This window comes from Callithrix jacchus, chromosome 14 (genome assembly GCF_049354715.1).
Source record: "Callithrix jacchus isolate 240 chromosome 14, calJac240_pri, whole genome shotgun sequence".
In the NCBI taxonomy this organism is placed as follows: domain Eukaryota; kingdom Metazoa; phylum Chordata; class Mammalia; order Primates; family Cebidae; genus Callithrix; species Callithrix jacchus.
In genome coordinates, this window is record NC_133515.1 from 42,480,868 (window position 1) to 42,496,450 (window position 15,583).

General features: G+C 36.3%; 1 protein-coding gene across 22 annotated transcripts in view; it reads right to left on the reverse strand.

The window, feature by feature from the left end:
- Positions 1 to 1,814: 1,814 nt before the first annotated feature.
- ZNF638 (zinc finger protein 638) overlaps positions 1,815 to 15,583 on the reverse strand; it is a 158,484-nt gene continuing 144,715 nt past the window's right edge. For 16 of the 22 annotated variants that reach the window (XM_035272327.3, XM_035272326.3, XM_078349084.1 and 13 more), the window contains 8 exons: positions 13,118 to 14,345; positions 12,465 to 12,530; positions 10,105 to 11,059; positions 9,057 to 9,098; positions 8,554 to 8,658; positions 5,482 to 5,583; positions 3,645 to 3,763; positions 1,815 to 2,131 (listed from right to left, as the gene is read on the reverse strand). In XM_035272327.3, coding sequence (XP_035128218.3) covers positions 2,066 to 2,131; positions 3,645 to 3,763; positions 5,482 to 5,583; positions 8,554 to 8,658; positions 9,057 to 9,098; positions 10,105 to 11,059; positions 12,465 to 12,530; positions 13,118 to 14,345 — 2,683 coding nt within the window. In that variant the 3' untranslated portion in view covers positions 1,815 to 2,065. The remainder of the gene's footprint in view (positions 2,132 to 3,644; positions 3,764 to 5,481; positions 5,584 to 8,553; positions 8,659 to 9,056; positions 9,099 to 10,104; positions 11,060 to 12,464; positions 12,531 to 13,117; positions 14,346 to 15,583) is intronic. The other 6 variants (XM_078349090.1, XM_035272328.3, XM_078349085.1 and 3 more) reach the window with 1 other exon arrangement.

Here is a 15,583-nt window from a genome sequence, read left to right on the forward strand (position 1 = left end):
TAGAGCGATCATATTGAATGTAATCTTTTTTTTGCCTTGGAGTCTGGATGCTGTTAACAATAGAAAATTAAGTCAGCTGCAATCCTAATTATATCCTTCAATCAACTAATAAGCAAACTGCTATGTATATGATGTTCTATATGTGTGACTGAAGGAGGGAAATTTTCTGAAAACATCAAGAACAATACTAAAATTATATGCAAAGAGCATGTTTATTTTCAGAAAATCTCATAAAAATCTTTTGTATTTGGAGCCCTAAGGTAAAAATTACCGGCATTAAGTGTAAAAAGTCCCAGAGAGAAACATTTATTTACAATGTATAATTAAGTCAACATCTGTCACTAGGATAAAACAGAAAAATCACCCCTACAATTTTTATGCCTTAGCAGCAGCTCCTTTCATTCTAATTTAGAATCCCAATTTCAGAAGATTGATTCAGACCAGATTAAAGAAGCTTATAACTTCCCCAGTTGTAAAAGTTCCAAAAGCAAGCTGAGGAGAAAGGAAGATTCTTTAAAAGTAAGATTCTTGGCTGGGCGCGGTGGCTCAAGCCTATAATCCCAGCACTTTGGGAGGCCGAGGTGGGTGGATCATGAGGTCAAGATATCGAGACCATCCTGGTTGAAATGGTGAAACCCCGTCTCTACTAAAGATACAAAAAATTAGCTGGGCATGGTGGCGACTGCCTGTAATCCCAGCTACTCAGGAGGCCGAGGCAGGAGAATTGCCTGAACCCAGGAGGCGGAGGTTGCGGTGAGCCAAGATCGCGCCATTGCACTCCAGCCTGGGTAACAAGAGCGAAACTCCGTCTCAAAAAAAAAAAAAAAAGTAAGATTCTTATTCACTATGACTGTGCTTCTTTAGTTTACAGGCACTTACTGTCTAATCTTTTAATAGCTCTTCTCCCTCTTATTATCCGGATTTACCTATATGGTTTTAATTACAACAGACTCGACAGCAAGCCACTCCTCTATCTCACCCTCTTGTCTGTGACTTGTAGTATTCTGTAATTTTATTCAGGAAGTGGTAAGTCTGAACTAAGCATGCACCGAGTTTCACGTGAAGTGACAAAGAGGTGCTGCCTTTTGTTCTCCACACCACTTCTTGTTGACTGTGAGGTCACTCTTGTTCTGTGCTGGAAATAAGAGATCTAAAAGAGGTAGGGTTTTTTTTTCTTGTTGTTCCCTTCCATTCATCCTGTTTATTATTAATTGGTACACTCTATCTGGAGGCATCAAATACTAAAACAATCTGAAGTAAGCAGACTTATGTCTGAAGAATGGCCCAATCTAAAAACTTAAAAGTATAGGGCTAGGTCCATCACCTATTGGCCATTCAATTATTTTTTTGTGCGTTTAAAACTTCTTATAAACATATTCAACTGTAATTCAAATGGTTTGAAAAGCCACTCTGGTGGCCCACAAGAAGTAATGCTGCTCTATAGATTCAAGCTAATAATAAATGACTAGCTTGGTGTTACCTTAAATGGGTTCTGGTAGAACAGCAGGTGTTAACCAGAAGCAGAATAAATAACTTTATAACACATATAAAAATCAAGCAGTTTCATTCAAACCTATCTGGGCAAACGTGCTGTAATCTAAATTTATCCAGAAAAAAATGAGAATTTTAAGAAACCCATGACCTGTATATATACATGAATGGCTGAAGCAAAGTAAAACACTGTCATGCTATGAGTTCCAGTGATACATGAAGAATCCCCAAACATCTGAAATCACAGGAGTTGTAGTGAAAAAACTTGTCTGCAATCAGAGGCAAGGAAGTCTTTAATAAATCAGCCACAAACACAGATGGTATTTTAAATATACAGTAGGAACATTTATTTTAACACTTCTAAAAGATATTTCTCCATGCCTGATGATTTGATATAAAAATCAAACCCATCATACTTTCCCCATCAGTCTCTCTACATCAAGGGTAATCAGAAATTTGTACAACACGAGTATTTGCTTCTGAAATGAAAATTACAAATTAAATGATAACAAAAATACACAAATCAACTGGACCCTAAACAAATTTCTAGTGAATTCTTTCCCCTTTCCCCCAATCACCTACAGCTTCTTTCTTCAGCCTCATTCTGTTCCTTTTCCTTTCTTTGCTTGGCCATGAATTTCTGTTAAAAGCAATTGGCAACATGAAATACTTATTAGATGTTGTTTTGCTATGTGTACAAACTTATCTACTGTATATCATTGTATTTATAATTTAAGAGACTGATCCTACAAAATAATTATTATAAACACAGGGCCTTATATGAACATTTCTTCCTTTCATTCATCAGTCATCTGATGTTTACAGTATACCAGGTATATGCTTGGTGCCTGAGGATTCGATGGGCAACAAGACAGTTAGGATCTTTTATACCATAGAACTTACATTCTAATGGGAGAAAAAAAAAAACAATGAAAGAAAAAAATAAAATAACTTGGGGGGGTGGTTAAGCACTTTAAAAAGAATGCAACAAGTAATTGAGGTTGAACTTTTTTAGGGGTTCTACTTAGCTAAGTCTTTCTAATGCAAAGACCTTTCTGGGGAACTGACACGAGTTGAGATGAAAAACATGAGAAAGAACTGGCCATGCAAGTAGGATTGGGAAGGGGCAAAAGAACAGGAATATAAAGGTGCAAAGGCAGCAACATGCCTCTTATGTATGAAAAATGAAACAAAGAGAGCCAGAAAAGCTGGAACACAGAAAGCAACTAAAAAAACTGAGTTCAGAGAAGTAGAAAAGAATCAGATCATGCAGGGCTCTGGGCCCAAAAGAAGAAGTTTGGGTATTAGACCAACTGCAATATGAAGCTACTAGAAGACTGTAAATAGAAAAGTGACATGATAAACTAAGTTAAGCACACAGGTAGCAAAGCACAATGTATAAGAACTTGGGCCTAGAATGAAATAGTGCTGAGTTCAAATCCTAGGTCTACTACTAACTAGCTATGTGACCTTGGGTTTAGATACATAACCTCCTTAAGTCTATTTTCTCATCTTTAAAATTGGAATAATAGCATCTACCTCATAAAGTTGATGAGGAGATTAAATAAGCTTCCAGCACAGAAGAGTTCAATAAATGTTAGATGAGTGTGCCACAAATTCAATAGAGAATATTTGATAATAAAATTATCAAAAATAAAATTATCAAATATTCAGCAGGAACTAGAACCACTGCTTCAATTATGGCTAATGATGATTCTCTAGAGTAATATTTCTTAAAGATATGTACAATTTAAAAAAGGTTTTATGATTAAATGAATTTGACAAATGGGCTGCATAAAGTTAGGCTGGATTCGTTCTCACTAGACAATTCAGAAACTTTAATATGCTAACGTGTACATGACTGAAGAGGGCAACAAAATATGCAGTTTTTTACTTTAATAATGGAGTGTCGTATGAGACTAATGATCTGCAGAATCTACTCTGGCAAATGTTGCTGTTCAAAAAAAAGGAGTAAGGGCTAGACATTACTGGCAAGGTACACTGAAGGTAAAAACAGTATTCTGAATTTCAGCGGAATATACTGGCATAAAAACATTCACCTAAAGTGAGAAAAAAATGTTTGGGGTAGATAAATAATTTGATTCTAAGACAATAACACCACCTCAAGATTTTGTAAGAATTTTAAAAATTACCTCAGTATTTTGCTTATGACGTGTACTCTTGCAGTGATTTGTCATTGCTTTTTCACCTGAGTAGAAGAGGGAACAAATTGGACAGAAGAATCCAGCCTTAGGTACAAGAAAGTCTAATTCTAGAGGATAAGAAGAGGCAAGAGGAAAATTAGCAATAATTTATCTCCAGTGGTGTTCATCAATTTATTTATTTATTTGAGCCTGTCGTCCAGGCTGGAGTGCAGTGGCGCAATCTCAGCTCACTGCAACCCTCTGCCTCCTGGGTTCAAGTGATTCTCCTGCCTCAGCCTTTCGAGTAGCTGGGATTACAGGTGCATGCCACCATGCCCTGCTAATTTTGTATTCTTAGTAGAATACATTTTTACCATGTTGCCGAGGCTGGTCTCGAACTCCTGACCTCAGGTGATCTGCCCGCCTTGGCCTCCCAAAGTGCTGGGCTTACAGGTGTGAGCCACCATGCCTGGCCTCCATCAATTTATTTAAACATGACAAAAATATTAAGCATCGTATATACTGAAATACAAGCACAGTAGATACTGCTATTAATTTAGGGATCATAACTCTTTATTTCATTAACACATTCTATAATATTCTAGAGCCTCTAGGGAATGCCAGTATGCCACTGCTTTGGTATACTGCCAAGCTAAACAGATTCCCATGGAGCATCTTTAGATAACAAAGAACTGTTCAATAATCCTTCAGAATACCAAGTCATTAGATAAGAATCTAACAGTCTACAGTGGCTCAAGCCTGTAATCCCAGCACTTTGGGAGGCCGAGGTGGGCGGATCACGAGGTCAACAGATCGAGACCATCCTGGTCAACGTGGTGAAACCCCGTCTCTACTAAAAATACAAAAAATTAGCTGAGCATGGTGGCGCGTGCCTGTAATCCCAGCTACTCAGGAGGCTGAGGCAGGAGAATTGGCTGAACCCAGGAAGTGGAGGTTGCAGTGAGCCGAGATCGTGCCATTGCACTCCAGCCTGGGTAATAAGAGTGAAACTCCGTCTCCAAAAAAAAAAAAAAAAAGAGAGAATCTAACAGTCTAAAAGAAACCTCTGGCTGAGAGCTGTGGCTCAAGCCTGTAATCTCAGCATTTTGGGAGGCCAACACTGGCAGACTGCTTGAGCTCAAGGGTTTAAGACCAGCCTAAGCAACACTATGAAACCCCGTATCTACCGAAAATACAAAAATTAGCCAGGTGTGGTGGTAGACGCCTGTAGTCCCAGCTACTCAGCTACTCAGGAGGCTGAGGTGAGAGGACTGCTTGAGTCCAGGAAGAAGGGGCTGCAGTGAGCTGAGATCACACCACTGTACTCTAGCATAGGCAACAGAGTGAGACCCTATCTCAAAAAAAAATATAATAAAGTAAACCTCTTAGGAATCCCGTTAAAATACAAGAAAGAAAAGAGACGGAATGATGGGTAACTGTCTGATTGAGGAGTATGCTGGCTGAATAAGGTCACCCTCAGCTCACCTTAGCTTACTATGAACAAACTTGGCTAGCAAAGATTTTCAGCATGTTCTGCTTAGCTGGAGTGAGTTTCTGCCTGGGCAAGTATAACTAAATTCTCAACAGAGTGGCAAAGAAAGCTCCAGGAATAAAAGAGGAGATACATCCCAGATTTCAAATATGCAATAAAAATATCCTTCTCAGGTAAAAACAGCCCAGTCACCGCTGTCTTCAAAAATGCCACTGTGTAAAACATGCAAATTTCCACTATAAAATGACAATGCAGGCAAAATTACCCAATTACCAATCTAAACAATAGAACAGTTATTATGGTGTTGAATTTTTATTTCATGTGGATAAGAAAAAAATGTCATTTTAACTTTACCTTCAGGGACATCAGATGCCACTGATTTGCATAAAGAAGGGTCTTCAGTCTTCTTGCGTTTTCGCTCTGGTTCTGAATCCTTTAATCCAGATTCCTCATCAACTAAAATTTTTCAAGGGAAAAAAGCTATTCAGAATAGATTTACAGATTTTGTGAAGTTAACACTGGATAACTCTTACCTTAAAAAACTCAGAGGAACCCTCCCTTGGTTAATCCCATCTGACTATTCTTCACACAATGTTCTCCAAAATTCTTTGATGTAAGGAATAAATGGGTAAATCCATTCGAACGGATTTAGGAATATAAGCCTAAAGCTAACAGAAACTTTTATTTATATATGTTCCTGGCAAAATTTAAAAAGTAATACAAGTTGTTCAAGTCCTGTAGTTATTGGCAAGAGAACTCATATATGCAAAGTGCTGAGTTGAGCAGAGTGGAGATTAAGGAAAAAGGGTACCAGCAGAAATTGATTCTATGGCCCAATACTGGGGCCCTTCCAACCTAGAAAATTGAGCCTAAACTGATAGCCTAAGATCGCTGTTAAAATCACAAGTAAAATTAATACAAATATTAAAGTCCACCAAAGTGAATAACAAGAAGTACTCAATGTTAGCAGAATTTGCATACTACGATCTTGGGGACAGACAAAAACGAGGACTGGTTCCAAGTAATTCTGATTACCCTCAGTAGCTGGAACACTTTACTGTTAAATAATACTTGACAAATTCCTTTTACATATGTAATAATTGATTTAGCTTTCATCTCATGTAAGATAGGCAAGTCAAATCATTATTATCCCTATTTCTTCAGAGATGGAGAAAGCACAATCAAAAGAGGTAATAAACAGGTATGCCCAAGATTGCATGGCTAGTGAGTGACACAGGCTAGAACTAAGAATTTGTGACTTCAAGTTCAGTGTTCCCTCCTTATATCTGGGCTTTTTTTATTTGAGAAAGAGTCTCTCTGTTGCCCAGGCTGGAGTGCAGTGACATGATTTTGGCTCACTGCAACCTTGGCCTCCTTTTAAGAACTGCTTAAGGGTTTAAATAATTCTCCTGCCTCAGCCTCCTGAGTAGCTGGGGTTACAGGCACATGCCGCCACCCCTGGCTGATTTCTGTTTTTTTAGTAGAGACAGGGTTTCACCATGTCGGTCACGCTGGTCTTAAACTCCTGACCTCAGGTGATCCACCGCCTTGGCCTCCCGAAGTGCTGGGATTATAGGCATGAGCCACCAATGGTATGGAATACCAATTTGGTATTCCTGAGGGGATGGCTAGGAACTTTGAAGCCATTACTTACTCTTATTCCTCACATTTTACTGATCATCAAGTCCTAGAATCAGTTTTCTTAACTTGATGGTTAAAATAATCTGGTTTCCTTGCCTCCAATCTCTTCCTATAATTGTTTATTTCCTCATCAGAGCAATAAACTTTCTCAAACATATCTGTTTCTGCCACTCCAAAGGCACATTTATCTTAATAATATATAACATGTATTAAAATTATATAATTAAAATAGATTGAAATAAATGATTTCAGTTTATGTGGAAAATGACTTTTCCTTAAGCTAGGTTTTTTGTCAAACATACTGTTCATTAATAGAAACATATTGTTATGTAAGCAGTAACTAAATCATCCTTTTATATTACTCAGTTGAAATGAGATAGTTCTAAGCAAACTGACTGCCAAAGTTGCCCTACCATACAGAAATTCTGAAATCGGGGGGTGACCTCATGAAATCATGCGAGAACCTAAATACTAAACCACCACCTATAGTTTCACTATCAAAGATTGGTTATGAAAAAGAATAGACAAGAAAGAAGGAATACCCACTTGACCATGACTTGCAAAGAGTTTCAAGAAAAAGGACATAATCAAAAGTAACCAATCATGTAAAAAGTCAACTAAGAGTAACTTAAGAAGAAAAGATTTTAAAAAATCAAGTTTGGTAACAACCCAATGGGGGTACATCAACATCATTTTCAGGAAGGTAGTAGGAGAAAGACGACAAAATACATCGAGTTCAATGGGAAATTAAGATGTAGAAGTCAGTGGCTCTTTCTAGATGCTCTGCTTTAAAAGGAAGGAGAAAAGATAGGAGCTAGAGAGATTTCAAGGTCAAAGGGATATTATTTTCAATGGGAAAGACTTGGTCAAGTTTTGTGTTTGTAAAGTCAAATATAAGCTGGCAGACAAGGGAGACCCTAGATTTACTCTGGGAAATAAAAATGAAAGCAAGGACATCCAGTGAGAAATGGGCTAGGTGATGTAAAGGGAGAAAAGGCTAATTTTACATCTGGTTAGAAAAGAGTAAAGGAAGGAGACCTCTAATATATTGGGAGCAGTAATGACAGCCCACCTGAGATCAAATTCAATGAACTCCTTGGATGGAATCATAATTGATTAAATTTTCCTTAGAGACGGCAGGATAGGAAAAAAAAAAAAGGGCAATGAGGGTGCTACCATTAGAATGGTAAAAGGGATATCCTTGTAGTGCTCTATTTAAATAATCATACTGGCGAGGTGAGTTTTTGCTTTACCTCTCTGAATCAACAAACCCCTTGGAGAGCAGGAGCTATGTACTTTCTTTTGTCTACCCTTTTTAACATTCTGTTATGAACAGTGCCCAACAGAATGGATATGACAAATATCTGTTGAGTGACTAAAGCATTCTTTCTCACTAGACATATCATATCCTTATTTGTTTCAACTTAAATTTCATAAATTCTATTAAGACTTCTTTAATTCATGGCTGGCTGCTTAGAAGCATCCACAAAGCAAAGTCCACAAATAGCAGCCAGTTAATAAATAATTTATATCTGATGAGGCAACATGATCAGAATAACCTTTCAAGAATCACTTCCACTAATCTGGCACATTCTAATTATCAATAATCCATTCTCTATAAATTACAAAGATCAAAATCTTACCCACATCTAATTAAGCTGACTTTTCCCACCCCTACTCTATTCCACTGATTTTCTACTTTTCTTCTTAGATATATCTCTGAAACCTCCAACTACTATCTTGTGTTGTGTAACTTTCCTTCCCATTCAAACAATCCTGCGTTACCTTCACTCATCCGGAAGGCCTCTTCACCTTTTCCTGGTTCTGTCAGAACAGCCTTTTCTGATGGCAGAGTTTTCCCAATTCTAACTCTCTTGGTTGAAGTTTTAGCTTTAAAAAGAAAGTCTTAATTTATTGCTCTTTCACAGTATTTAAATTGTTTTAATCATATTCTATTATCTGAATAACAATTTCAACATTATAATTTTTTTTTTTCAAAATATACCCAATTTTGGGTGGGAAGACTACTGCTATTATAAAATAGAAGAATTCTAATTTAAGAATATTCAAGAACAGAAAATCAAACACCACATGTTCTCACTCACAGGTGGGTGATGAAAGATGAGAACACATGGACACAGGGAGGGGAGCACTACACATTGGGGTCTATTGGGGGAAATAGGGGAGGGACAGCGGGGGGTGGAGAGCTGGGGAGAGATAGCATGGGGAGAAACGCCAGATATAGGTGAAGGGGAGGAAGGCAGCAAATCACATTGCCACGTGTGTACCTATGCAACAATCTTGCATGTTCTTCACATGTACCCCAAAACCTAAAATGCAATAAAGAAAAAAAAATATTCAGTTTAATCTAAACATTTCCTTTTGTTCCCAGTTACCATTTTCCAAAAACTATGCTTTTCTATCTTCTTTTCCCAGAGTGTTCTATGAATGTTTTTCTAATTTATTCCATAAGCCTGTGGGACCTTCCTAGTATTTTGTTCTTAGTTAAATTTTTTGAAAGGTTTTTTTTTCTTTTCTTCTTTTTGGAGACAAAGTGTCTCATTCACTGTTACCAAGGCTGGAGTGCAGTGGCACGACCATGACTTACCACAACCTCTACCTTCTGGGCTCAAGTGATATCTCGCATTAGTCTCCTAAGCATCTGGGACCACAGATCCATGTCACTGTCCCTGGCTCATTTTTTAATTTTTTTTTGTAGAGAGAAGAGTCTTGCTAGGTTGCCCAGACTGGTGCCGAACTCCTGGCCTCAAGCGATTCTCCTACCTTGGCCTCCCTAAGTGCAGTGCTGAGACAATAAGTAGAGCCACAACATTGGGCCTCAAGACATTCTTACTGGAAATTATTTTTATCTCCCTCAGGTTCAGAAAGTGAGCTGCCCTACTATTCTGTATCATTACAATATTACTTTAAAACAAAACAGTTCCTTTATAAATTGTTCTAAATCCTAAGTCTAAATAAAAACTGGGAGGCAATCTGATGTAAATATTCTTCTATTTATCAAAAGTTGTCTTTTCCCCACAATATAAATGTTTCATTTTCATTCCAATTCTAATTTGGCTACTTTAGTTTGTTTTCTGGTTTTTTTTTGTCATTCTTTCTTGAAGTATAACTTGGATTAAGTTCTGCTGTATAACTAAAAAACTGTGAAACTTGTATACAGTTCTTTGGATAATTTATTGTTGACTGTAGCTGTCTGTTGGCTTCTGAAACCAATACTGGGTGAAATTATTGGTAATGCCACAACATGTATTTTAAAATTAATTTTAAATGAAATCCCCTCATAAAACAGAAAGATTACTACTTCCAAGTATCTACCTGCTAAGCGTCTTTCAATCATGGTTTTTAAATCTTCTTCTGTAACATTCTCATTTACTGGAGCCACTTGGGACAAGGCTTCAAGTTTTGTCTTTTTTGTGTCCACAGCTCTCTTCTTTCTATTCCCTTTTTTATCTGTGGGACTGTCATTTTTGCTTTGTGTTAACTCAACTTTTAAATCATTATCTCCATCCTCCTCCTCTCCAACTTCATCAACAGTAACAAAATTAAGTTCTTCTTTTAGGTTGTTAAAATCAGCCAGAGAGTCTTCATCCTCTTCAGTTACTTCATCCAAAGTCACTAAATGCAAATCACTGCTGTCATCTTGTATTTCATCTACAGTAACTAAAGTAGAAGGGTCTTCAGGCATCTGAGAAGAAATGAAGCCAATAGATTCCCTTACAGTGTCTCCTTCATTTCCTTTTGTATTTAAAGTGGCAAAAGTTATGTCTGCTGACTCATTCAAAGGTAGCTCTTCCACTTCTCCAATTTCATCCACAGTTACCAAGCGCTCCTGTTTGAGAAGATCTTGTTCTTCAGCCACTGACAGAACAGTAACATCTTTAGGTTCACTGTGGGAAATGCAATCATCTTGGTCAATTAATTCATCTAATGTAAAAAGTGAATTTGAATTTTTTACCATTTCTTCCATATTTAGTTCTTCTTCATCAATTACTTCATCCACAGTGACTAGAGCTTGTGCTAGATGTGCAGCTGCATCTTCTTCTTCCCCAATCTCATCCAATGTTACAAAAGATAGTTCTCCCTCAACACCACGAGGGGCTGAAGTTTTCCCCTTTTTCTTCTTTAGGTTAAGTTCAGAGAACGGAACATTTCTGAGAGCTTCTTTCTTTTTTCCCTTTAGTGGATTCTGCTTGGCTTGAGAAGGATTCACTTCTTCTATAACCTCATCCACAGTAACAAATTCATCCAAATTAAATGGAAATAATGGTTCCTGTTGGAAAGTTAAAAATCATAGTATTGTAAACAAACTTTGAACACTGCCTAGATTCCAAATAGTCACAATAACTGTGCATGCAGATCATCTGGGAGAATTTCGGTGCTAATTAAGTTTTCTAAAGGCTAAAATTAAGAGTTGTTTTTTTTTAAAGCCCCATAAATGACTTAGCTATAATTCACAAAGTGTAAGCCAAAGGTAAAGCCCTAACAATATCGACCTTTCCACTTCTTAAATTCACACATTTTCTAAATGATGAGTTTTGAAGTATGACACATAAAAATATTACATTTAAAGCATTTGTCAAACAATATAAAGGATTTACTATTCCATATGTCAAACATCTAACAAGTGTTCTAGGAGACTTACTGGACCTCTAAAAGAACCTCCAATATAGTTAGAAAGTAAACAGCTAATTAGACTGTTTCATTTATCACTGTATATTGGTTACACATTAATTAACTATAGAATACATATTTTAATAAATACAATGGTTACATTTTGAGAAAGTTGTATGGAAAAGTTGTTAAGACTCAATATCTAATATAATTGTATTTGAAAACAAAGTATCTGTAATTTTTAAAATACTTCCAATAGTAAAGAAGATAAATTCCTGCCAGGGCTCCTGTACATTTTAGTATGTTATCAGTGATCAACTGCTATTATATATAACAATGACATTAGAATACGAAGGAATCTTGTAATAGGTAGAATTATCTGCAAACAGTTGTAGTACCAACTTAACAAAGCAAAATGAAGTAGCCGTAATTCTTATTTCTGCTTTAAACTAATAACGTTTCTCCTTGCCCCAAATACAGAGGCACAAATTCATCCCCTACCAGATAATAAAAGTAAAATGACTGAAACAATATTCTATGAATGGTAAAAATCTGAAATACTCAACAACCAAACATAAAATATGTTTGTTTGGCAACAGAATGTGGTACCAGTAAAGTAAATCTTACAGACCATCCACCATTCACTTAAGGTTAAATTAGAGCCAAAAGAATAACCTGTTTTAACAAAATTAGGATGAATCAAGTCAAATGTCAGTCATTCTCCTTCACATTTATGATTTTTTTTTTCTGTGTCTACAACCTATTCCTGTCAGTAGGAGATTGGAGGTATTTTCCTATTCTACTCTTTTACTGTCCCCATATAACATTTTGCTCCTTCACCAAGAACACAAGGTGCTTAGGCTAACTCAAGGTCAGAAAGTAAATTAATGGTAGGATTAGAGGTAAATTAAAAATAAAACATCTCATTCCTATCCCTTGCTTTATACCTCTACCTCTCTAACATTTGTATTAACTATTATAAGGCAGACACACGTTGTAAGATAGATGCACTGTGTTATGGAGCGATGAAAAAAAAGCGTTAGGGTCCATGATCTACTTTTTACCTCTTTAGATTTGGAACTTCTACCAGCAGCACTTTTAGAATTCTTAGTGTTTTGTCCAGCCAAAGTCTGAAATAGTAAATAAGAAATACAGAAAAACAGAATTTACAACCAGATTATTAAATGGTATTTTAAAAAACCCAGAAATAATTACCAAAATATAGTCAGTTATGCAAATATTTAACATATATACAAAGCTAAGTCAACAGTCATTAACAGTACAGGCACAGTCTCTACAAGTTGTAGTTAAATTCAGTTTTACTGATCTTTTCTTCCCACAATGTCTAGTTGGGCAGTCAGTGACCTGATAGAAGAAGGTTCAATTTAAGAGAGGAAACAGTTTTCCATTCAGAAGCAAAGTAGTAAATCACCTTAGGAGATTCACTGCAAATTTTTTTTTTTAATCAGTTATTTCTGACCAAACTTTTTCCAAATAATGCTTTTCAAACCTGTCAATAAATTATGAACTCAAGCTTAACATTCTAAATGCATACTGGCTTAAACAATGGAATCATTTAAGAAAAGAAAATGGAAGCTTCTGGGGTGGAGTGAGGAGATGAAAGTATTAAACAAAATTACATCTCCTACTCCATAGCTACACCAGCAGAGCTAATCACTTCAAAGACACACTGAGCCATTCTTCCTACCCTCCTCACCTTATTGTTGCTGTCATCCCGCTTCACGATGGAAGGTCTAGCTTCTGTTTCCTGAGATTGTTTTGTTATATCCCTGTAATCCAGTTTAGAAAGCTTGCCTTGCAGGGCTGAGATCTTTCCACTGCCTCCTCTGGTAAAACTGCTCTGAGTGGGTTTCAATTTACTGCTTTCTGCCAAGCCTGACCTGGCACTTGTAGGTTTAAGTAGAGCAAATTCCTTGGCCGAAAGTTTCTTTTCAGCATTTATTTGATCTCTAAGCGCAGATTTTAAAAAACTTTTCTGATTTTCAGGTTTCGAAGCTGTAGCTTTTGCCTTAGGAGAAGAGACTACAACAGCCTTGATGCTTGATTTATTGCTAGATACACTGGATACTGCCAGAATACTAGTCTTACTAGTTTCATCAGGATTAGTAGCCTGACCCACTCCTTTATTTGGGTATGTCTTGAATAAAGTATTTTCTGCAGGCTTTTCTTTCACTGACGCCATCATCTTTTCCACCTTTTCTGCAACCATCCTACCTTCATTCTTTTCAGCCTTCTCTGTTCCTATTTGAAGATCCATTCTGATTTCCTTAGTTATATTAAATTCATTCTCCTCCTTTTCATCCATGTTACTTTTTTTTTCAGAAATACTCTTTTTGCCCACTGTCTTCTCATCCCCAGTGGAAACTCCTGGTACTAATGTCACAATACAAGCTGATGGCAATATTTCTGAAACAGTTTCAGGTTTTTCTACTTCGGCTATAGATTCTACCACAGACTGTGTAACTCCAGAAAAGAAATCTTCTGCTTCAGATGGAGATTCTTCTGTAACTCCTTTGATGTTCCTTTCTTCTATAAACACACTGTCAGATGGTAACAATGCTGTTTCAGGGTTAATAATTCCTGCGTCTTTCTTCTCCAAGTCACTGTTATACACCTGCTGATTTAAAGCACACTCCTCGGCATTTTCAGTGAATAGTTCAATACTGGCTGGAGTGGATGCTACAAGAGGAACTTCTTCTTTGACCTCCTCCCCTTGAGTTTCAACCTCCAATGTTTCCATAGCAAAGTCAGAATCACATGTTACTTTTTCAGGTTCTTCCTCACAAGGCTTCTCCTGTTGTACGAAAATTTCTGTTTGCATGTTGGGTATACTTTCTTCTTCGAGCTCATTAGGTTTAACAGAGGGACTATCAGTTGCTGTTTGGACCTCACTTTCATCAACTGGATTGTTTTTCAAGCCAGGGCTAAAAGTATTTAAAAACAAACAAAAAGAACACAAACAAAAACACAAACAAAAATCAAACTATGATGAGAATTCAACCATTATAAATAATCCTGTTGATGCCAATTGTTAAGACTTCCTGATGCATTAGTAATAAGCACTGGGAAATCCAACCAATCAGCATTAGGATGATTAAAATGTTTTGATGCAAATATGTAATATAAATTATGACTGTTGATATGTTCCTTTTGCACTTGTGATTATAGCCAATATCTTCCTTCCTGTGTCAAGTTAACACCTAACATTGAAAGGCCAAATGTAAATTTTAGACACTTCAGATATTATCAGGTCCTATTCCCAACAGTGGTAACTGAAATAAAATATATGTGTATAGTTCTACAATGAAACTAATGATCCATGCACTATGATTTAAAATTAAGTGATAAAAAGAATATAAACAGAAATCGGTGGGGAGAAGAGACCAATACTGCACATAACACCTCTTTTACTTTTTTGGATGTAGAATATTTTTTTAATTACCCAATAACTGTATTATTAATAATACTTAAAAGAAAACTTTTTTGAAAGTATTCTTTGTATACTCTATTGAAGATTTAAAGTTAGTGACAAAACCTGATACAACCACCTTACATAAGCATATAGTCTTATTATGGATAAATATTTGCCTTTGGCTATAAGAAGAAATAAGTTAAAAAATAAATCTTCCCAATTAGAAAAAACAATGTATAATTCTAATATTTAACTTAAATGTTTAACTAATATTATTTAGAAGAAATGGAGGAAATGCATGGCTAAGTTATATAACTCATCTTATTTCATCATGATCTTTCCAAATATAAAGTATATGAAAAGTATGTGATTCTATAATTCTAGTACTTTCACTGAGGTAGATACAGAGTAAGTTATTTTTATATTAATATTCTACAAATCAGAGGTTACTTTGAAGGATAAGGAAACCCTTAGCTTCCAAAAACAACACCCAACATGCTATCAACGCAAATTAAAATTTACCAAATATATTCACATAATGAGAAGCAGCAGGTTGGAGAAAGACACCGGAAAGTGATCCTATCATATCAATACCTGATTATTAAGAAGTACTGACTTTCTTCTAATTTTTAAGGAAGGAGAGGATGAACCATCCCTTTTGACTTGCTTCTTAAAGGGTGCCCATATACCCTTTAGTTAACACAAGATAACAGCAATATCTATGTGCTGAGACAGTAATCATATTTAAGA